Raw genomic sequence first — 23,464 nt, 5'->3', positions numbered from 1 at the left:
TGCCCTGAATCGGTGAGTTATGGCAGTTACCAGACTTTTCAACCCACAAACACCAAAGACAACACGGAAGGTTAGTGGGAAAAGCTGCAGGAACAGAGTGAAAAGAGTTCGCACTTTGGCTCATGGAGTGGGGGGGGGGGGAGGTGCACCAGCGTGCAGGCGGGCAGCAGAGGTGATGCAGCTCTGAGGCTGCTTCCAGAGCTACAGCTGCAGTTGCTTCTGGCCCTGGTGGGAGAAATTAAGCAGCAGATCTGAGCAGGAGTGCAGGGCCAGCTTAGATCCAAGTACAGTCCAGGTTGGGGGTTCTTGGGGGAGCAGTAGCGCTAGTGTGGCAGAACTTGCTGTGTAGAAATAGCTCTGAAAACAACAGCGCAGCCTCTAAAGCTTGGGACAAAGTACTCTCTACTCTACCAAGTCATACCCTGCCGAAAAACTCAAGGGTCAAGTAAGTTGGCAGGGAACATGGCCAGGCAGCAAAAACAGACTCAAATTCAGTCTCACACTTTGGAATCTTTCTTTGGTGACAACGACGACAAAAACATGCAGCCAGAAGAAGTCAACAAAGCCAAAGAACCTACATCAAAAGCCTCCAAGAAAAATATGAATTGGTTTCAGGTCATGGAAGAGTTCAAAAAGGATTTGGAAGAGCAAGTTAGAGAAGTAGAGGAAAAATTGGGAAGAGAAATGAGAATGATGCAAGAAAACCATGAAAAACAAGTCAAAAGGAGACCCAAAACATACTGAAGAAAATAACACCTTAAAAAATAGACTAACTCAAATGGCAAAAGAGCTCCAAAAAGCCAATGAGGAGAAGAATGCCTTGAAAGGCAGAATTAGCCAAATGGAAAAGGAGGTCCAAAGACCACTGAAGAAAATACTACCTTAAAAATTAGATTGGAGCAAGTGGAAGCTAGTGACTTGATGAGAAATCAAGATATTATAAAACAGAACCAAAGGAATGAAACAATGGAAGACAATGTGAACTATCTAATTGGAAAAACTACTGACCTGGAAAATAGATCCAGGAGAGATAATTTAAAAATTATTGGACTACCTGAAAATCATGATCAAAAAAAGAGCCTAGATATCATCTTTCAAGAAATTATCAAGAAGAACTGCCCTGACATTCTAGAGCCAGAAGGTAAAATATAAATTGAAAGAATCCACCGATCGCCTCCTGGAAAACATCCCAAAAAGAAAACTCCTAGGAATATTGTTGCCAAATTCCAGAGCTCCCAGGTCAAGGAGAAAATACTGCAAGCAGCCAGAAAGAAACACTTTGAGTATTATGGAAACACAATCAGGATAACAGAAGATCTAGCAGTTTCTACATTAAGGGATCAAAGGGCTTGGAATATGATATTCTGGAGGTCAATGGAGCTAGAATTAAAACCAAGAATCACCTACCCAGCAAAACTGAGTATCATGCTCCAAGGCAAAATATGGATTTTCAATAAAATAGAGGACTTTCAAGCTTTCTCAGTGAAAAGACCAGAGCTGAATAGAAAATCTGACTTTCAAACACAAGAATCAAGAAAAGCATGAAAAGGTAAACAAGAAAGAGAAATCATAAGGGACTTACTGAAGTTGAACTGTTTTGTTTACATTCCTACATGGAAAGATGATGTGTACAATTCATGAGACCTCAGTATTAGGGTAGCTGAAGGGAATATACATACACACACACACACACACACACACACACACACACACACATATATATATATATATACACACACACACACACAGACAGAGGTCACAGGGTGAGTAGAATATGAAGGGATGATATCTAAAAAAATAAAATCAAATTAAGGGATCAGAGAGGAATATATTGAGAGAGGGAGAAAAGGAGAGATAGAATGGGGTAAATTGTCTTGCATAAAAGTGGCAAGAGAAAGCAGTTCTTTAGAAAGGGAAGAGGGGGCAGGTGAAAGGGAATGAGTCAATCTTGCTCTCATCAGATTTGACCTGAGGAGAGAATAACATACACACTCAATTGGGTATCTTACCCCACAGGAAAGAAGAAGGAAGGAGATAAAAAGCAGGGACAATAGAAGGGCGGGCAGTTAGGGGGAGGAGGTAATCTAAAACAAACACTTTCGAAAAGGGACAGGGTCAAGTGAGAAAGTTGAATAAAGGGGGATGGGATAGGAAGGAGCAAAATATAGTTAATCTTTTACAACAAGAGTATTATGGAAGGGTTTTACATAATGATACGCATGGGGCCTATGTTGAATTGCTTGCCTTCTTAGGGAGGGTGGGTGGGAAGGGAAGAGGGGAGAGAATTTGGAACTCAAAGTTTTCAAAACAGATGTTTAAGAAAAAGTTTTTTGCATGCAACTAGGAAATAAGATACACAGGCAATGGGGCATAGAAATTTATCTTGCCCTACAAGAAGGGAAGGGAAAAGGGGATGGGGGGAGTGGGGTGACAGAAGAGAGGGCTGACTGGGGAACGGGGCAACCAGAACACATGCCATCTTGGAGTGGGGGGGGAGAGTAGAAATGGGGAGAAAATTTGTAATTCAAACTCTTGTGAAAATCAATGCTAAAAACTAAAAATATTAAATAAATTAAATAAATAAAAAAGATATACTTAGTAGCAGAGAATCAGTTTCATACATAATCCTCCCTTTATATAAAGTATATAGAAATATTTTATTTGGTGTTTGTTACGTTCAGATTTTTAAAAATACAGTGAAAAATAATTAAGTACTTTTGTAGTAAATTTGTGGTTACACTAAAAATGAAAAACAGCTCTATGACAAAATCTATATCTGAAGCCAAATTTATTGGGATAACATTGTGGAATGGTATTTATGGGCCTCACAGCACTTCAAGTTTCAGTGGGGTATCTGGCTAGAGGCACTCTGCTAATTCCTACTAACACTAATTCCTAATAAGCACTGACAGCTAGTTAAGAGCTGCAGTAAAGTGGAATTTTGGCCTTTTCCTATATTGGAAGAAGTCTTACTTTTACATACAATTTTCCTTTTTTTCCAAGATTTATACCATACGGGACTGATAGGGTCATAAGCCAAACAGTTGTAGATGTGTGAAAGAACATTCTATGTCTCTCTCTCTCTCTCTCTCTCTCTCTCTCTCTCTCGTGTGTGTGTGTGTGTGTGTGTGTGTGTGTGTGTGTGTGACAGAGAGAGAGAGAGACAGACAGACAGAGAGAAAGAAGGGGGGGAATGAGAATGGGGGGAAAGGAGAAAAAGATGGATTCAGTTGGATGCTTACTCTATGAACGTATGCTTTCATTCAGTCATTTTTCAATCACGTCTTGAGTCTTAGTGAGTTCATTTGGGGTGTTCTTGGCACCTCATTTTGCAGATGAGGAATGGAGGCAAACAGGGTTAAGTGACTTATCTGGGGTCACACAGCTAGTAAGTGTCTGAGCCCGGATAAGAGCTCATGAGGATGAGTCTTCCTGACCCTAGGCAGAGTGCTCTATCTACTGCACCACCTAGTTACCCTTATGAATGCACAGCTTTTGTTAAATAATTGTAGGGAGCAAAGACCGGTAACTTTCAGTAACTCAAAGTTAATGAAAAACAAGGAGCTATGGGATCATACAAAAAAACTGAGCAGAACATAAATACATAGCTATAGGCATTCATTCCTCATTATATTATATGGGGGGGGGGGGTTTCCCCTAACAAAAATCATACTAGTCAAGCATACATTTGCACAAGATATATTTTTCAGAGAATTAAATACTTGTTATATCTAGTAAAGTAGGTCTCTAAGCAAGAGGAATAATCAGTTTGTGTCTCCTGTGTTTTAGATTTAGTCTAATTTAAAAGAAAAGGAAAAAAATGCTAACAAGACAAAGCAGAAGTCATAAAGATTTTTTTCCTCTAGTTTTTTTTTTTCCTCCCTCTTCTATCAGGGTAAGAACAAAGAAAGATACAGCTTGTTCTTGAATTGCTTAGCTAAAGAAAGAAAAGTAACTCTATCAAAAGTAAAAGTTCATACAGGTGAGCATGGAAGAGAAGAGCAGTAGGTAGCACTACTATTTAAATTTATTATAAATTTTAACACATACCCCAGTCTAGTTTACTGTTGAAAGTGAACACATCAGCCCTTCCCCTTCTTAATGACTCGTTCAATAAGGGAGAGAAGACATGGACAACTATCTCCTTAGTTGATGGCCATTACAAACCATACTGCCTCCATTTTGGCCATCTGCCTCAACCCTCTCCCATATGAACAACACAGGTTCTGCTCCTCAGTCTTTGGGTTCTGATAGGTGACTTATCTTGTCCACAGCAGGCATCCACACCATTTCTTGGCCATTTGCCTACCATACTGCCTCTTCTCAAGCTACCTACCTCAACCCCCCAGCCACCAGAAAACACTCAGGCTCTGCCTCTGGGTCCCTGAGATATTACAAATGACCCTCTGATTTATCTTGCCCAGAACCAGGCCTTCATTTCACTTACCAGTCATTTCCAAACCACACCACAGAGTATTCATCTCTGCTTTTAGGTTCACTTTATGGGTTTCCTTTCCCCATTAAAATGTGAATTCCTTGAGGCAAAGTTAAGCATAATGTCAGGAAAAATTTCCAACAGTTAGGGCTGTCCAAAGTGAAACAGACTGCTTTGGAAAGTAGTTCTCTCTCCTTGAAAGTCTTAGAGCACAGGATGGAGACCACTTGCTGGGAATGCTATAATGAGTATCACTTTTGCATATGATTTGGGCTAAGTGACTAGCATTCTTTCTAACTCACAGATTCTACGATCCTAGAATTAGGAATTTCTTCCTATGTCTTGGATGATATTTCCTTTGTCTTGGTTTTACTTATTAAATTATAACTATTCTTTAACATACAAACCATAAGTCACTTATTCCACGAAACCCTTTTAGCCAGAAGTAATTTTTCCTTCCTTTGAACTTTTAATGCTTTGTACCCTTCTTATGTACATTCTACCTTGTAGAACAGTAACTTGTGAACATGTCTTTTCTCCTCTTCTAAGCTTCTTTAGGGAAAAGGATCCTATCATATTCGTCTTTGTATCCCTTCTCAGGGCCTAGCACAGTACCATGTTCTCTATGTGTTTGAACGAATTGGTTTGTTTTCTTTTAACTAGGTTTTCTCCTGCTAAGAATAAAAACAAAAATTATGTGATCATATCCACAGAGGCAAAAAAGGCCTTTGACAAAATATACTCATTCATGAAAAAAATAGTCAAAGTCCTAGAGGTAAAAATACCTTTGTCTGATATGACAGAATGGTTACTTAAAACCAAGAGCTAGCATTACATACAATGAAGAAACAATAGGATTTAAGGATTTTTTCTTAAATTGGTAAAAAGCATTTACCTAAAATCATCAGCAAGCATTATTTGTAAAGGGAACAAACTAGAAGCCTTCCCAGTAAGATCACATGCAAAACAAGGATGCCCACTGTCACCAATATTATTTAATATTGTACTGGAAACCCTAGCAATAGCAATAAGAGAAGAAAAAGAAATAGAAGGACTCAGAATAGGGAATGAAGTAATAAAACTATTTCTTTTTGCAAACAACATGATGGTATACTTGGAAAATCCCAAAGACTCAACTAAAAAGACAGCTGAAACAATTAATAATTTTAGCAAAGTAGCAGGATATAAAGAAAATCCATATAGATCATCAGCATTCCTATATGTCACAAACAAAACTCTGCAAGAAAAGATTGTAAAATATACCTCATTTAATATAACTCTAGACAGTATACAATACCTGGGAGTACACTTCCCAAAACAAACACAAGAACTACATAAACAAAATTATAAAAAACTTTTTATACAAATAAAATCAGATTTAAAAAACTGAAGAAATATTATTTGTTGATGGTATAATAAAAATGACAGTTTTATCTAAACTAACATTAAACGCCATTCCAATTAAATTACTGAAAAATTATTTTACTGAATTAGAAATAACAAAACTCATTTGGAAGAATAAAAAGTCAAGAATATCAAAGGACATAATGAAAATGGATAATTTTGATTACATTGAATTTAAAAGGGTTTATACAAATAAGACAAATGTAGCCAAGATCAGAAGGAAAGCAGAAAATTGGGGAAAAAATTTTATACGAAATTATCAGATACAGGTCTCATATGAGTCATTTCCCGATTGATAAACGGTCAAAGGATATAAACAAGAAATTTTCCTAGAAATAGGGAGAAAATTTGTAATTCAAACTGTTGTGAAAATCAATGCTGAAAACCAAATATGTTAAATAAATAAATTTAAATTAAATTAAAAAAATAAATAAAAAAATTTTTTAAAAAAAGAAATTTTCCAATGAAGAAATAAAAACAATTTAGAATCACATAAAAAATGCTTTACATCATTACTGATTAGAGGAATGCAAATTAATACAACCTTGAGATATCATTTTACACCTATCAGTTTGGCTAAAATGACAGAAGAGTAAAGTGACAAACGTTGGAGAGGATGTGGAAAAATTGGGACAGTAATGCACTGTTGGAATTATGAACAACAGAAGCCTTTGGAAAAAAAGCCAATGGCAAAGTGAAAATGTCACCGTCACCATCGTTATTTGATATAATTCTAGATAGCAATGGCATTACGACTAGAAACAATAAGAAACATAATTGAGATGTCAACCAGAAGGAACCGGTCTCTAACCTGTGTGTGGCCAGAGCTGAACAGAGGAGGATAGAAACAGAAGAGTCAGGAATCAAACAGAAGTTTAATTTCAAAATGAAGGAAAGAGCTTACAAGCAAAGAAGGACACATGTACTGGGGTCCTGATGGGGGGGGGAGGCAGGGGGAACTTCCCCAAGGTCCCCCCTTTAGTGTGGATTTTTCTCAATACTTGTACCAATGACTGTGCAGTGAGCTGGAGCCCTGACAGTGAGGGGATAAGTTTGATGAAGCTGGGCTTCATGACCAGAAGAACAAAGATACAGGAGGTGCTTGTCTGAGCTCAGAGAATACCTGTTGCTGGTCAAAGCAAAACAATAATTATATGAAACAATTCTGGGATTTTGCAGTGTCTGAGATCACCCTGAAGGTGAGCACAAAGCCCTGTTGTTATTCAAGCTCAGGGCACAGATTGCTTGATAGGTCTTAGCTCTGGAAAACAGGGTGTCTCCTAATATCTTGACACACCACACCATTCTACCATTCTATGCAAGTGTAAAATTTTTCCAAGTGCTTTTCATGAGATAGACAAGGGTAAATATTCTTTCTATTTTACAACGAGACTAATGGAAGGTTAAACATATTTATTCCTAGGAAACTGTGAAATAAAACAGAAGTAAAAGCCCAAGTATTTGTTTATGGCATTTTTTTTAGGATAGTTGGGGATTCTGCTAATTTTCTACAATGCTGAATTTAGTTGAAATGTCATAGATTAAGGACCAATCCCTACTTTGCTTATAGTGAAAAATTAAGGAAATGCAGTGCACCCAGGGATAAAATGATTACAGGAGTTAAATGTGTGGTTGTAAAGGTAGTCACAACGCTGATCTTCACCCTTTGACCCATGGCCTTTTCTGAATTTCAATTTCTTCACCAGAAAACCATTTGCCGGCAAAAGAAAACAAAATCTATTTTTCTCCTATGGGACAATACTGAGATGAAACCATGTTTGTCATATAGTGTCTAAACTACAGCTAGGAGCTGGAAAAAAGAGGAATTGTATCACTGGTTTTCTAGTCACTTGTAGAGAAGAAGGCATATGCTCCTCCTACTTTAGTCTGAATTCTGAGTGATGTGGTATTTACTAGTGATATGACCTTGATACCAGTGATTCAATTACAACAGAATAATTAGATTTACTTTGGGTTGCTGGCTCCTTGCTTTCAGATCGGTGCCAAAATAGATGTTCTGCTTTGCCCAGTAATCTGTACGCTTTCTTCTGCCTTCTTTCTGTTATCTGCTCCTAAAGCTAAAGCTGTTAGGTAGGCATATAGTGAAATAAAGTTAAAGGAAACTATAACAAGATTCTCTAGCTAAAAGTTACCTTAATTATTAATCCCTCCTACACTCACATGTCAAGGCAATTTTCCTAAAGCACATATCTGACCATTCCTTCTCCCATCTCCATTCCTCCTGCTCAAATGGCTCCCAATGGCTCTGTCCAGATAGAGGCATGCCCATGTAGGTGCTAAAGAAATTATTTTTGGCAATGAATAAGAGCATTAGTTATGAAATATTACAGAAATGTGCTAGATTAAAAAGTACTGCTCAAATGATGCTCCCTTTCCTCATGGAAGAGTAATTTTTGAGTTTCTATATAAAACTGAGGAACTGTATAAAATATGGGAACAGTAACTAATATTATTTTATTTAAACTCCATTTACCTTCAAGGGTCGTAGGGCGCCACAAAATTTTGTCCAGCAGCTCTTCTCAATGAATTCGAGGTGCCTCTCTCTCCTTTTAAGTGTTCTCAACCTTTCTTCATAGAGTTTTAAGGTCCGCCTATCCTTTGCTGGCAGAGGTCGACCATCTTTGCTCTGTAAATAAAGGCAGAATAAATGAAATGCAGAATATAATCATTCACTCATAAGTTTCCAATTAATTTCAGCATGTCTGAAAATTAAGATGTATGATTCACAAATATACTATATGTACATGTGTTTGGGTCACTTTCAAAATAAAACAACATGGAAACAACTTTATTACGTATAGAATCAGGGAACAGAATTGTAAGGAGTTGTAGAAGTCATCATCTCAACAACACTCTCAATCTTAATTAGATTTAGCCAAGGTCATACAACTAGTTAAAAGTAGATTCTGGACTAGAACTTGGGTCTCCTAACTCTCAGTTAAGTTATCTTTCTATTATACAACTAACTACTAGAAAAGACAATTCTGTCAATGTCTGAGTGACAATAATATAAGCAATAGAAAGAAAGCTGATTCTAATTTTAATAAAACATTGCCTAACCTTTGATTTAATCTTCTGAATGTGCTGTTCCACTTCTTCAATGTCTTCAGTGTTCTCTAAGCGTTCATACGCAGTACTTCTAGTACCTTTTATTAGATTTAGGGGTAAGGCTGACATACCATAGGCCTAAAAAAGAAAAGAAAAAAGAGAATTGGAAGCAAGTTTACAATATTGGTTCAAACTAAATTCCATATTATTTCACAAGTCTAAATGTATATTTCATGCTTTTAACTTTAACTATCAGTATAGAAAATAAATTTTCTTAAGAGAACTGAAAACTTGCAAATTCAGATTAAACTTCTGATACTTTAAATGGAAAGTAAAATCTCACCAATTTAAACTAGGAATAAGATCAGTGTGAACTAGCAAAAATTACAAATTATTAAAAATGTCATAAACTAATTTTATTATTTTAAAGCTAAAAACAGGTATTCAGAAAATGCTTTCATGACTTATGATAATACTCACTTAGATAGTGCTTTCATAATTGAAAATATTTTCTCAAAAGCCCAATACAGATAATATAAATATTATCCCCATTTTATAGAAGAGGAAACTAAAAATAAAGCCCTAAGTAACTTGTCCATGGTCACCCAACAAGTAAATATCTTAGGTGGTACTCAAAATCATGTCACCTAATTCCATATCCCACAATGCTATAATGTCTCTGGGATACAAAGCAGAAAGGAGCTTGAGGGATTACCTCCTCAAATTGACCAATGAAGAAAATGAAGCACAGAGAGACGAAATAACTTTCTTAAGACCACACAAGTGACTAAGGTCTTCACAGAATACATATTCCTTAAGTCACAGGCATTTATAAGTACTACTATGTGCCAAGCTCAGTGCTAAATTGGAAATACAATGCAGGGAAAACAGACAGTTCCTGCCCTCAAAGAACTTACATTTATTAAAGGAGCAAACACGTAAACAACTAGATATATACAAGTTATTCACAGAGTAGCTCCCAGGCACTCAGAAGTGATAGCACTAAGGGACTCAGTAAGGCTTCCTGGAGCAGATGAGATTTGAGTAGAGTCTTCAAGTTAGTCAGGGAAACTAAGGTAGGAGTGAGAGGGCAGACACTTCTAGGTATAGGCAGCAGTTAATGCAAAATCATGGAGAAAGGAGACGGAATGTCATATGTGAGGAACTACAAGTAGGCCAGTGCTGATGGGTCATGCAGTGTATTGAGGAGAGTAAAGTGGAAGAACACTGAAAACGGAAGCAAGGGCCAAGTTATGAAGATCATGAAGTGTCTAACAAAGGAGTTTTTATTTGATCTTAGAGGTAAAAGGGTAATGCCATTTGAGCAGGGGGATGTCATGGTCAGATGCAGGCTTTAGGAAAATTACCCTGACATGTGGGTGGAGGAAGAATTGGAGTGGTGAAAGATGAGATTCTAAATTAGGATCGTGGTTGTGAGTACAGAGAAGGGGACATACATATATGAGAGCTGTTAAGGTAGAAACTACAAGATTTGGCAAAGGACTGGCTATGTGCAATGAGGAAGAAGAATTGAGAATAACACAGGTTTTGAGCCTGGGTGAGTGAGGAAATAGTTGTATGTCTGACAGTAGGAGGGAAGGTGGGAAGAGGGGAGGCTTTGGGAGGGCAAAGGATAATGAGTGATGTTTTTGGACATGTTGAGTTTAAGACACCTATGGGAACTTTAGTTTAAGATACCCAAAAGGCAGTTGATGGTGTGAAAATGGAACTCAGCAGACTAGGATATGTGTACATGTTGATGTATAAGAGTGTGTGTGTCTATGTGTGTGTATGTACATAACAAACATTTATATATACATGGGTGTATATATCTGTATCTATGTATCTAATCTCTCCAATCCCTCAACAACTGCCTTATAGAGATATAGACATACACACACACACACACACACACACACACACACGCACACACCCCTCTATCTCTATAGATATATGGATATGTAAATACATCTATGTATACAAACACACATACTTACACACATATATGTATAAATGAATTGCACAGAGAAAATAACTGAACCTATGGGAGCTGATGATATCACCAATGGAGACAGTATAGAGGGAAAACAGAAGAGGGCCCAGGATGGAGCCTTGGGAGATGCAACTAGAGAGGGAGGCACAGACGAGGAACCAAGAAGTTGGGCCAGGTACACCAATCTAGAGTCTACTATGCAGGTCATTAGTTTTCTTGAACCATTTTGGTCACAGGCTAGAGGTTTAACTAATCATCAATGTGAATAAGTATACCTATCACTCACTCTTCAACAAAAACTTCTGAGAAACTAAAAGCAGTCTGACATAAACCAATGAGACTCAAGTTAAGCTTCAAATGGATACATAAAGGATGACATAATGAACAAATCAGGAGAACAAGGAAGAAATTACCTTTCAGATCTATAAATGGCGTAATTGCTCATAACCAAACATGGCATAGAGAGGATCACTGAAGACAATTTTGATTACATAAGATTTAGAAGTTTTTACACAAACAAAACTAATTCATCTAAAATTGGAAGATAAGGAATTAACAGGGGAAATACTTGCAGGAAGTTTCCCTGATAAGGATCTCATTTCCAAGATGTATATGGAATGGATTCAAATTTGTAAGACCAAGAGCTGCTTCCCAATTGACAAAAGGTAAAAAAAAACATATAAACATATGGACAGGCAGTTTTCAGACATAGAAATTAAAGCTATCAATAGCCATATGGGGAAAAAAGCTTCAAATAATTAATAATTAGAGAAATGCAAATCAAAGCAACTTTGTGGTTCCACTTCATACACATCTGATTAGCAAAACTGACAAAAAGGAAAATGACAAATGTTGGTGGGGCTAGAGGAGGGGCATATTAATATACTTTTGGTAGAGCTGTGACGATCCAGCCATTCAAGAAAGCAATTTGAAACTACATACAAAAGATTACTTAACTCTGCATATCCTTTGACTTCACAGTACCGTTATTAAGTTTATAACTTAAAAAGATCAAAGGAAGAGAAAAAAGGCCTATATATGACAAAATATTTATAGAAGCCCTTTTGTGGTGACAATGAACTAGAGTTGCCCATTAATTAGGAAATGGTTGAACAAATTATGGTATGTGAATGATGGAATACTATAGTTTCAGAGACACCCGGGAAGACTTGTATGACCGCAGTGAAGCAAGCAAAAGTAGGAGAATAATTTATACAATAAAACACTGTAAGAACAAAGAACTTTGAGAGACATTAAGAACACTATGATCAACACAAAGGCCTATCATGATTCTAGAGGATCAATGATCAAGCATGCTGTCTACACCTCCTGACAGACAGGTGTGGACTCAGGGTGTAGAATGAGGAACATTTATTTGTTGGATATGGCTCATGAAGGAATTTATTTTCCTTGACTATGCATATTTGTTATGAAAACTTTTTTTTCTTTTCCAATGGAAGACAGGAGAAGTGGAAGAGAAATTTCTGTTCACTGAAAAACAAAGTATACCTGTTGACTCAAGTGAATATTGTGCATTATGGAATATTCTGTTTGATCATTTTTAACACTATTGCTAATTGATTCTTTAAAAAATAATAACTTTATAAAACTAGCAGTTTCAATATATTGGCTTCCTTCCTATTTCATATCTTAATGTTTTAGGAAATATCAGTAAGAACTGGTTAGTTTGAATATAAAAAATTCTTACTGTACAAGTAATACTACCAAGTGATTTCATTTTAGAACTCTTTTAAATTGTAACTTTATTCAATCTTTTTTTCTTTAGTTTGATATCAACATCATGCCAAAGAGTTCAAATAAAAGTCTTAACTCCAAAACATTTATGAGTAAAACCTCAAAACAAAGCTTGCGCACAAATTCAACCAGAATTCATGTTAGAAATGAAAAAAAGAGAGAAATGAGAGCCCTTAAGGAAAAATTTGGAAAAGAAATGAGTGCTACGGAAGAAAGAACTAGAAAGGCAATTAACAGAACTTACACAAACACCCTTACACAAACAACAAATTCCCTGAAAATTAGAACCAACTAAATAGAAGCTAATGACTCCATGAGAAAACGAGAAATATTAAAACGAAGTCAAAAGACAGAAAAAATAAAATGAACTGTAAGGTAATTCATAGCAAAAACAACTAACCTGGAAAACAGATTTAGGAAAAGTAAGTTTAGAATCACTAGACTACCTGAAAGCCATGACCAAAAAGAGACTAGGCATATTTTAAGAAATCCTTTCAGAAAACTGCTCCACTAGCTTAGAAACAGAAGTCAAAATGGGAAGAGAATTTGCTGGAGACCTCTTTAAAGAAATCCCAAAATGAAAACTCAGAAGAAATATTACGGCAAAATCTAGAGCTTCCCAATCAAAGAAAAAATGCTGCAAACAGCCAGAAAGAAAGAATTCTGGTACCAAGGTGCCACAGTCAGTATTACAAGTGGCTTAGCAGGTCCCACTAAAAAAGATATTCCACAAGGCAAAGATTATAGGCTTACAGTCAAAAATAACTTACCTAGAAAAACTGAGTATAAAAATGGGCTTTGAATGAAACAGAGGAGTAATAAGCATTCTTGATGAAAAGATCAGAACTGCATAGAAATTTTGAAAAGCAAATATAGGAGTCAAGGGAAACACAGGTAAACCGAAGCAAATGGTCATAAGGAACTAAGCAAGGTCTAAAGTGTTTACATTCTAATATGGAGATATGCTATATGTATGTATATCAATGTGCATATATATGTACGTGTGTGTGTATATGTGTGTGTGTATGTGTAGTTCTTCTAAACCCCATTATCATTCTCCAATTATCATTGGGAGTCATAGAGTTTGTCTAATTAAACAGAAGCCCTGAAATGGTTCTGTTATGTCTTGATATCATTAAGACAAGAATAGAAAGAGAGGGGAAGAGGAATATGTGGGGGATAGAGGTGGGGGTGGGGGGCAGGGAGGATGTGAAAGGAATAATAGGAGAAATTATCATCCCTAAATGGAGTGCACAAGTAGTAGACTATAAAAACAAGGAGGAAAGGATGAAACTTAACTGGTCCAAGGAGGGAAGAACACATACACATACAGAGCTGGATACAGAAAAAGGGATACAGGAGTGAAAGGGAAGAAAAGAGATAGAAGAATAACAGGGAAGGTGGATTAACGGAATGATTAGTCCTAAGCAAAACAAATTCTAAGTATTTACAAAACTATAGCTATTTTTTGCAGTGGCTAAGAATTGGGACTCAGGTGGGAAATGGTTAATCAAGTTATAGCATATAAATGTAATACAAATTTAATGGAATATTACTGTATAATAAGAAATAATGGAGATGGTCTCAGAGAAACATGGAAGATTTGCATAAATTGGTACTACGTGAAGTGAGTAAAGCTAGGAGTACAGTTTATACAATGACAGTAATATTATAAAGACAAACAAATGAAAGATTTGGAAACTCTAATCAACATAATAACCAAGCACAATTCCAGAGGATTCATGATAAAACATGCTGTCCATCCTTCTGATGAGAGATAAAAGACTCAGGGCACAGAATGACCATGATGGGGGGATGGAGGGGAAGAAAAAGGGCAGAAGAAAGGGCATATTTTTGCTGATTGGGAAAAAAATTTCATTAAAAAGAAAGGCATGGAGAGACATGAGATTGATTTCTATGTAGATAGAACACTTTAGTAGGCCACTCTGGATACAATACAGTTTGTGGAAAGGAAAGTAGTATGTAATAAGCCTGGAAAGCTAGGCTAAAGCCATATTATGAACAACTGAATGCCAAATGGCATTTGTGTTATATCCTGAGAGACACTATAGCTTCCTAAGCAGAAGAGTGACTTAGGGCTGAATTTCAAGAATATAAATTTGGAGGGCAGGTTGGAAAGGAGAGAGACAGGATGCAAGATGACCAATTAAGAAGGTATTGAAAGAAACTAGATGAGGTCTTGAACTAGGATGATTGCAGTGTGAGTAAAGAGAAGAGATGCAAGATTTACTGTAGAGGCAGAATTGACAGGACTTGGCAAATTATTAGATATGGGGCTAAGAGAATAAAGAGTCAAAGATGACTCTCTAAGGGATGAAAAATAGGATAAATCCTTTTCAAATAAAGTTAAAAGTTGGGAGGAGTAGATACATTCTGTTTTGGACATCTTGAGTTTGAGAGGCCTATAAGAAGACATTTCAGTCTAAGTGTGGAACAGGCAGAGATGTTGAACTACAGCACAAGAGACATGTGAGGATTGGATACCTAGACTATTATCAGCAAAGTACTAGTTAAACCCATGGAAGTTAATAAGATCATCAAAGGAATGTAGAAAGAAAGAAACCCTGTAGTACGCAAGTACATAGAAGACAGGACATGGATTAGTATCCTGCAAAGGAAACAAATGACGATCAGCCAGACAGTCAGTTACTGGAAATATACCGAAATACAAAGAAAAAAGAGAGCATACAGGCAAAGATATGGCAGATGGGCTAGGAGCCTGAACAATACAGTAACTAAAGTAAAAGGGATGATCTAGAGAGGAGAGGAATATAAATCACTGAAGTACTATTAGTGGACAAACTAAATTACTGTTACACAATGGCTCGTTGAACCTTCATCGCAAGATCTCAGTTTTGCTGAAAATATATTTACTAAAAGAAGGGAGAGGGAAAGTCAGCAACCATTCAGAATTAACATTTACCTGTCACGTTTTTTTTAAAAGTCAGGCAAAGAAACGGCTTATAATTGAACCCCCCCCATAGGTGACTACAGTATCTGATCACTCAAAGTCAAAACGTTAAGCCAAATCAAAATCTTATCTATTTCCTATGATTTGCTCCTTTGCAGATGTGAAAAGGAATTGCCAACAACTTTCTTATGAAAATTTTTCATACGTCTGATGATAGTAATTAAATCACCGTTTCTCTAAGACTAAACCCAAGTCCTTTCATCTTTCCTCATTTTCCAATCTCTTTCATCACTTTGGCCATACTTTTCTATACCATCTAATTGTTATAGTTTTTATGGAAATGTTATGGAAATGACATTATAAAAGATGTGTTACTATCAACTTGGGGTTCTTGGGCATCAAGGACCACTGGGCCTTTACATCTGACTTACAGCTGAAACCTCCTATGTGTGTTGTCTTCCCCAACTGGAGTGCGTGCTTCAGGAAGTGTCATTTTTTCTATTTGCATTTCCAACACCTAACACAGTGTTTTATACAATATGTAGTAAAAGAATGCTTTATATTAATTATTTTATATCCTTTTAAAGTCACTATTGACTCAAACTAGATATTATAATAGGAGCAAAAGATTCATTTATAACCTATGTCAAATGTTTAAAATATCAACCTAGCATCGCTGTCTCATGTTTTCAACAGCTCTCAGTTGATGGTTCAAAATTTGTCCAATTATAACATTCCCTGCCCTCAGGCCTGTTACTAAACCTAGTGTTTCCCATTTAAAAAGCATTTTGTGTTTTAATGTCTGAACTTTGCCTTTGTCACTATTTAATTTAATCCTATTTCAAAAAGGATCCATTTTCTATTTATATTTAATAGAATTATGCAGAACATGGGATATATGCACATAAGTCCTCCAATAGGCTTTAATTTTATAGAGTAAGAAACCACAGGGCATTAATCGATAGTTAATAGTCCCATTTTAAAGTTGCTAATCATTAACTAATTGTTTTGTTGAACCTTCATTTCAAAATCTAAGTGTTGCTGATGATATATAGTATTTGCTACAATATTTAATATAATGAATGAATTTCTTAAGCAGAAAATGCAGCAAAAAGTAACATCAAATGAGAGGCTCATATAAAACTCTCAAAACTATTTTTTTAAAAAAGAAAGATAAATAAGGGCTCCTAATCCATGAATACCATTATAAAGACCTTTAGCAATTTTTTAGAGGGACTGTATTTAATCTTCACACATATGAAAATAAGACATTTTAAAAGAACAATAAATATAGTCTTGGTTAAAAAAAATCACTGTAATAACAGCATAGAATAATAATACCTCACCTTAAAAATTGTTCTAAGAAAGTGATTGAAAAAAGGCCATTCTCATTTAGATGACTAAACTAACATTTTCAACTCTGTATACAAGTTGAATTTCAGTAAATGCTAAGAAATCCAAACAAAAATATCAATCTATAATATACTTGATTTTCACATATTCCACAAATCCCAGAGCTATTTTAGCTTTTGGATTCAACTTTTAAACTTTTTTTTTTTAATTTAACTTTGAAGAAAAAAAGCTAATGAGATTTTTTTTTAATAGAAATACTACCTTTTATAGAAACAGACAAAACATTCACTGCTTACCACTGCCCTCTAGTGAATTCCCCCCAAAATTAAACTGAGTTGAAAACTAAGTCAATTTTTCATGTTTCTCAGGATTCACAGCAACCTCCCTGACTGTATTTATCTCAAACGCAAAATAAATCACCAAGGTATTTTAAAAATTAATGTTACATGAAGGATAATATATATGCATACATATATACATATACATATATAAAATACTTTCATTTCTAATGTCTATGTATGTACAACATTTGCACTATACTATCAAACTATTACTTATTAGATGCTTTCTTTGCCACTCTCACTCTTTCCTCACCTTAAACTACTCCACCACCATGAACTCTTAGAACCTGTTTTTAAAGATTTGTATTTTGATACATACTCAGGAAGGTAAAGATCAGAAAAATTATAAATTAATAATATTAAAAACAGACAACATTAAGTACTACATCATATTACTATTGTCACATCCCCGACAGCCAGCAATGTTCCAGAAACGTGTCCCCAAGGACAGCTATGAAGGGAAATTTAATTTAAAAGTAAAGGGAAGGAGCTAGAGTAAATTCAGTTATCAGAAAGCAGGCAAGTGGTCCTCTTGTTTTATTGCATTCCCTTTTTTAAAGAAGGTTGGGCTGGGGGTGAGTAGGCAGAAATGTTTTATCTAAGTTATCAAAACTAAGAGATAAACAAAAGTGGCATGAAAAGTATTTTTGTATTTGTATCACTGGATCTGAACCCTAAGTCTGTCACAAAGCAGGGAATTAGTATTTCTGCTTGTTGACTGATTAATCAATGTATAATCATATGGTGCTTTATAATGAGTCTCTTCACATCCATTATTTTATCTAGTCCTCCCCAAAACCATCTGATTTAAGTATTGTGTCCATTTTAATGAGAAGACGATAGAGGCATGGCACCGCAGCTGGTAGGGGTAGAGCTAGGTCTTAGGACTCCAGGTCTTATAACCTTCACATTACAGCTTTCACTACAAGACAAAAACAAACCTTCAGTTGCAAATATAAATGGAGAAGTACCTTTCTGGGTAGAAAAGTAGTTGAGGGCTCTGTTGAGCAACTCCAGTTAGATATGCATATCAAAAATGACACATCTTATGAGGTCAAGATGAACAGTCCATTTTACAGGTTCTATTTAATCATATCTCAGATATTAGTAATAACTACTACTTAGGAGAAATAATTTTGTTTTGGCAGGGTAACATTTTTCCTTACTTTCTCTTTTTTTAAAGCTAGCATTTATACAGTGCTTTTAGAACTGCGAAGCACTATACATCATGTATTATTTCATTTAATCCTCACATCAAACCTGTGAGACAGGTTATCCTTATTTTACAGATAAGGAAACTAAGCAGGGTTAAGGTTAAGTGACTTGCCAAGGGTCACATTATTAGTATGTATCTGAGGCAGGAATAAGTCTTTCTGACTCCAAGTCCAGAGCTCTTACCAACTTTGCTAACTAACTACCTCAGGTGTAAAATCACATTTATAGTTAAGAGGTCAGTGTTTATTTCACTGCAATAACAGGAATTTAGATTTTCATGATATAAGTTAAACAGATGAAAGTACTATGAATATAATTTGTTACTTTACCATCCTTGTGATCTTAACCAATAATACTGCTAATAATATCAATAAGTTTATACCTCAATTTTTTCCCAACAGTTGTATTAATCCATTTTCTTCCTAAAGACTTCCTAGAATTATGTCAAGTGAAGTAACATATTTTGTGATAGGTTGGAAATCCAAAAAATTGAGATTTTCTTGTGACTAGCTTTTATATTTTAAAATTGCTTTTGACATTACCAAACCTAATAGCTAATGTGATCCTATTTAGCTTTTCTTCCTCTTTAACCTTCATAGTATTTCAGGGCCTGTCTGAGCAACCCCAGTAAAATATCTCTAATATCAGAAGTGAAGATTAATAGTCCAAACTACATATATATATATAAAATATATATATGTATGTATGTATATGTATAGTCATCATCTCAAATATTAGCAGATTATTCTTAGAAGAAATTATGTTGATTTTTGAAAGACCACTGTGTAGTGGACAGACTGGGTTCAAGTCCCACCTCTGACTCATAATAACTTTGGACAGGTCCCTTAAAATTCTTTTTCTTCATACAGTCCTAGAAGTGGTATTGGTGGGTCAAAGGGTATACACGGTTTTATAGCCCTATGGGCATAATTCCAAATTGCCCTCCAGAATGGCTGGATTAGTTCACAACTCCACCAACAATGCAATAGTGTTCCAATTCTCCCACATCTCCAACATTTATCATTTTCCTGTTTTGTCATGTTAGCCAATCTGATAGATGAGATATGGTACCTCAGAGTTGTTTTGATTTGTATTTCTCTAATCAATAGTGATTTAGAGAATTTTTTCTTATGCGAGTCCGTTAAAATTCTCAGTGCCCCCAAAAAAGTCTCTAAGAAAATAAGTCAATTAGTCAACAAGTACTTATTGTCTTCACTCTGTGCCAGGCACTGTGATAAGCACTGGGTATTACCAGACAGGCAAAAACACAGTTTCCTAGCTCCAGAAATTCATGTTCTAATGGGGGTGACAACATGTAAACAACTAGGTACAAAATGAGATATGTACAGAGTAGATGGAAGGCAATCTCAAAAGACAGACACAAATGAGGAAATGAAGAAAACTGGGAAAGAACTGACTCCTGAAGATGTCAAGGAATCAAGGAGGAAGAGGTGAGAGAGAACATTCTAAGCAGAGATGGACAGTGTAAAGACAGAGATGGGAAAGGGAGTGGTTGGTGTGAGGAAACAAGTAGGCCAAAGTAGCTAGATCACAGAGTACACAGAGGGGAATAAATGTAAGAATACTAGAAAGGTAGGAAAGGATCAGGTTGTAAAGGGTTTTAAAAATCCAATAAAGGATTCTATATTTGATCATGAAGGTGAAAGGGAACCAATGGAGCTATCTGAATGCTGGGGGGATGAGGCAGGGAGGGAAGGGAGAAGGATAATAAAGGAAGACTCGTGTTAGGAAAAATATTTTGGCAAATGAGAGGATAGATGGGGGGAGGGGGTAGCAGGGAGAGATAGGGATTTGAGGCACAGATATCAACCAAAAGGTTACTCACATAGTCTAGGCAAAAGGTGATAAGAGCCTGTACTAGGGTTGTGGCTATGTTCATAGGTAGAAATTATAAGATTTGACAATAGGTTACATACATATTTAGGGTCTTTAGGAGTGAGGAGTCAAGGATGATATTGATAGTGTAATCTTGGGTGACTGGAAAAATAGTGATACACCTGACAATAACGGGAAAGTTAGGGAACGGGAAGGGTTGGGGGACAAAAGATAATTATTTCTGTTTTGTACATGATATAGATGCCAAAAGGGTAAGTAGTTTGAGATTTTCAAAAGTACATTGGTGATGGAGAACTAGAATACCAGAGAAACTCAGGCTGGAGATATAGATATAGATATAGATATAGATATAGATATAGATATAGATATAGATATAGATACACACACACACACACACACACACACACACACACACACACACATATATCTGTGAATTATCTGCATACAGATGATCTCTAAGGCACTTACGGAAGCTGGTGAGATCACCAATTGAGGTACTGTAGAGGAAAAAAAAAGAGGTCCCATGATAGAACTCCCAAAGGCCCAGGCAGTGGGTAGAACCTGGACAAAGATCCAGCAACGGAGAATGAGAAGGAACAGTCATAAGCATAGAAACAAGACAGCTAGGAGGAGCAATGTCCTGCAAATCTAGAGATGAAAAAGTATCTAAGAGTATCTGAAGAGAGAGTCACTGACTGTCAAAAGTTGCAGACAGTTCAAGAAGGAACTCTTTTGAACTCCATAAAAATTAAGAAAATGCAATTTCTACAGAGGTAAAGAGAGTTTTATCGCCAAGGAGTTCCCTATACCAATGAACCAGAGGTTCAGAACAGTCAAAAAACAAATTTCTAAATAATTTGTTGCTCAGTCTAGAATAAAACTTTTCTTTTCCTCAGATAAGCTTTATGTTTTTTTTTAAAAACATTCAACACCCTGACACTAAACATTTAGCCAACAATGTATATGTTACCAAGAAATTTTATAAATTTTCAAAATTTCCCCACTTGATGGCACTAAAAAATTAAAATATTAGTATAACTATTTCTGATTAGTAGCCACATATGTTAACTAAAAACAAAGTGGGATATCAATCTAAATTTAAACTAAAAGTAATAAGTAAAAGTAATAATCAGGTAAATGTGATGTATTGTCTTATTTTTCTAAAATTGAGTGTCCAATTGTTTATTTTTATAATTAATAAGAGAGGTAATAATTTTAATTAAATTTAAATAATCAACTCCTTGACAGACATTTCTCCAGCCAGTGACACTGGCCTCCTGGCTATTTTACAAACAAGTACTCCATCTCTCAGTTTTGGGCATTTTCTCTGGCTTTCCTCCATGCCTGGTGTGTTCTCCCTCCTCTACTCCAACTGAAGTCTCAACTAAAATCCCATCTTCTACTAGAAGCCTTCCCCAACCCTTCTTAAGTTCAGCTCTTTCCTTCTTTTAATTATCTCCTATTTATCCTGTGTATAGTTTGTTTTACATGCATTTGTTTACATGTAGTCTTCCCCATTAGATTGTAAGCTCCTTGAGGGCAGGGACTGTCTTTTGCCTCTTTTTGTATCCCCAGTGCTTAGCACAGTGTTTGGCACATAGAAGGTGCTTAATGTTTCCTGGTTGTTCAAAGATGGACAGAAGTTTAAGAAGAGATTTGAGGCAGGGAGACCCATTAGAGTGCTATTGCAATAGTCAGGTGATAAAGGGCCTGCACCAGGGTGGTGGCAGTGCCACAGGAGAACAGCATATACGAGAGATGTTGTAAGGATAGAAACAACAAGATCCGGCAGCAGGCTGGATATGTAGGATAAGTGAAAATGAGGAGTCAAGCGAAGGTGAAAGGATAATAATGCTTTTGACAGTAATAACAATGTTGGTAAGAGGAGAGGGCTTTTGGGAAAAGGTGATGAGTTTTAGACACATGGAACTTGAAATAGCTAAGGTACAAATGGCACAAAACTAAAACTGAGCAGAGATACTAGAGCTGGATATACAGATTTGGGAATTATCTACATGGAAATGATATCTGAATCCATGGGAGATGATGAGAACAATAATTAATATGGAGTGCAGGGAATAGGGAAGAGGACCTAAGACAGAGTCTTGAAGAACTCTTGTAGTTAGGTGGCATCACTTGGAAGAGAAGGAATGCTCAGGAGAAAGTACTGTCACCAAAACCTAGGAAGAAGATATTACACAACAGAGAGTGATCAGCAACATTTAACTAATTTAGGACAACTCCCAGGTACTTTAATTTCAATATCAGAACAAAATGAGGTATTTTTAAGTTGTTTAAGTTAACAAAAGAAGATGTAGCCAAAGCAAGGGAAGGATGCACCCTCCACAAGGACTGGCACTGAAAACACCTTAAGTTCATTCAACTGAGCTACCATCAGTGATCCATTAGACAAGCATTTGAAAGGACAACTAGAGCTCCTCAAAGTTATACACTCAGGTGAGCAGGAAGCAACATCAATAAATCTGTCTTTAGTCCCTGAGACAACCAGTTTCAAAGATGGTCTCAATAACTTTTAAGGAAAAAATAATTTGCATGGGGGCAGGGTTAGGATATTGGTGCTAATACAGTGAGAGAAGATATGCAAATAATGTTAAGATAAGGAAGGAAGAAGAGTAAGTTCCCAGCAAATGGCCAGTTTTTTGGAGTACTCATGTGTTGGGGAATGAAAGGGTAACACTTTACATATATAAATCTTTATTATCATTTGAAGAAGAATGAGCTGCAAAATCAGGATTAGAACTCATGATCCTTGACTCCTAGTTCAGCCTTCCAATATAACATTCTCAGTTCATCGCAAGATGAAAAATTTTAAATTGTTACTTAACCTTTCATTTCCCAACAGGCACAGGGTCAAATGATATGAACAAAGAGTATTCAAAAGAAGAAATGTAAATTGACAACTATATGAAAAAAAAAGTTCCAAATCAGTAATTAACATGCATGCAAGTATGCAGGCATACACACACACACACACACACACACACACACACACACACACCCCAACAACACACAACCCTGAGATTCCACCTCGTACTCAATAAACTGTCAAAGATGACAAAAGACAAGTTAGTCAATGTTGGAAGGGTTAG

The 23,464-nt window shown here is 36.1% G+C and overlaps 1 protein-coding gene across 1 annotated transcript in view; it reads right to left on the bottom strand.

Annotated features, from left to right (window-relative positions):
* LMBRD1 (LMBR1 domain containing 1) overlaps positions 1-23,464 on the bottom strand; it is a 203,214-nt gene that overhangs the window by 68,443 nt on the left and 111,307 nt on the right. The window contains exons 8-9 of the mRNA XM_036767004.1: positions 8,921-9,046; positions 8,334-8,486 (exon numbers count right to left, since the gene is read on the bottom strand). Coding sequence (XP_036622899.1) covers positions 8,334-8,486; positions 8,921-9,046 — 279 coding nt within the window. The remainder of the gene's footprint in view (positions 1-8,333; positions 8,487-8,920; positions 9,047-23,464) is intronic.

The sequence above is a fragment of the Trichosurus vulpecula genome, chromosome 7 (assembly GCF_011100635.1).
Source record: "Trichosurus vulpecula isolate mTriVul1 chromosome 7, mTriVul1.pri, whole genome shotgun sequence".
In the NCBI taxonomy this organism is placed as follows: Eukaryota; Metazoa; Chordata; class Mammalia; order Diprotodontia; family Phalangeridae; genus Trichosurus; species Trichosurus vulpecula.
The sequence above is the reverse complement of the archived record's forward strand: the minus strand, read 5'-3'. Positions and strand labels throughout refer to the sequence as shown.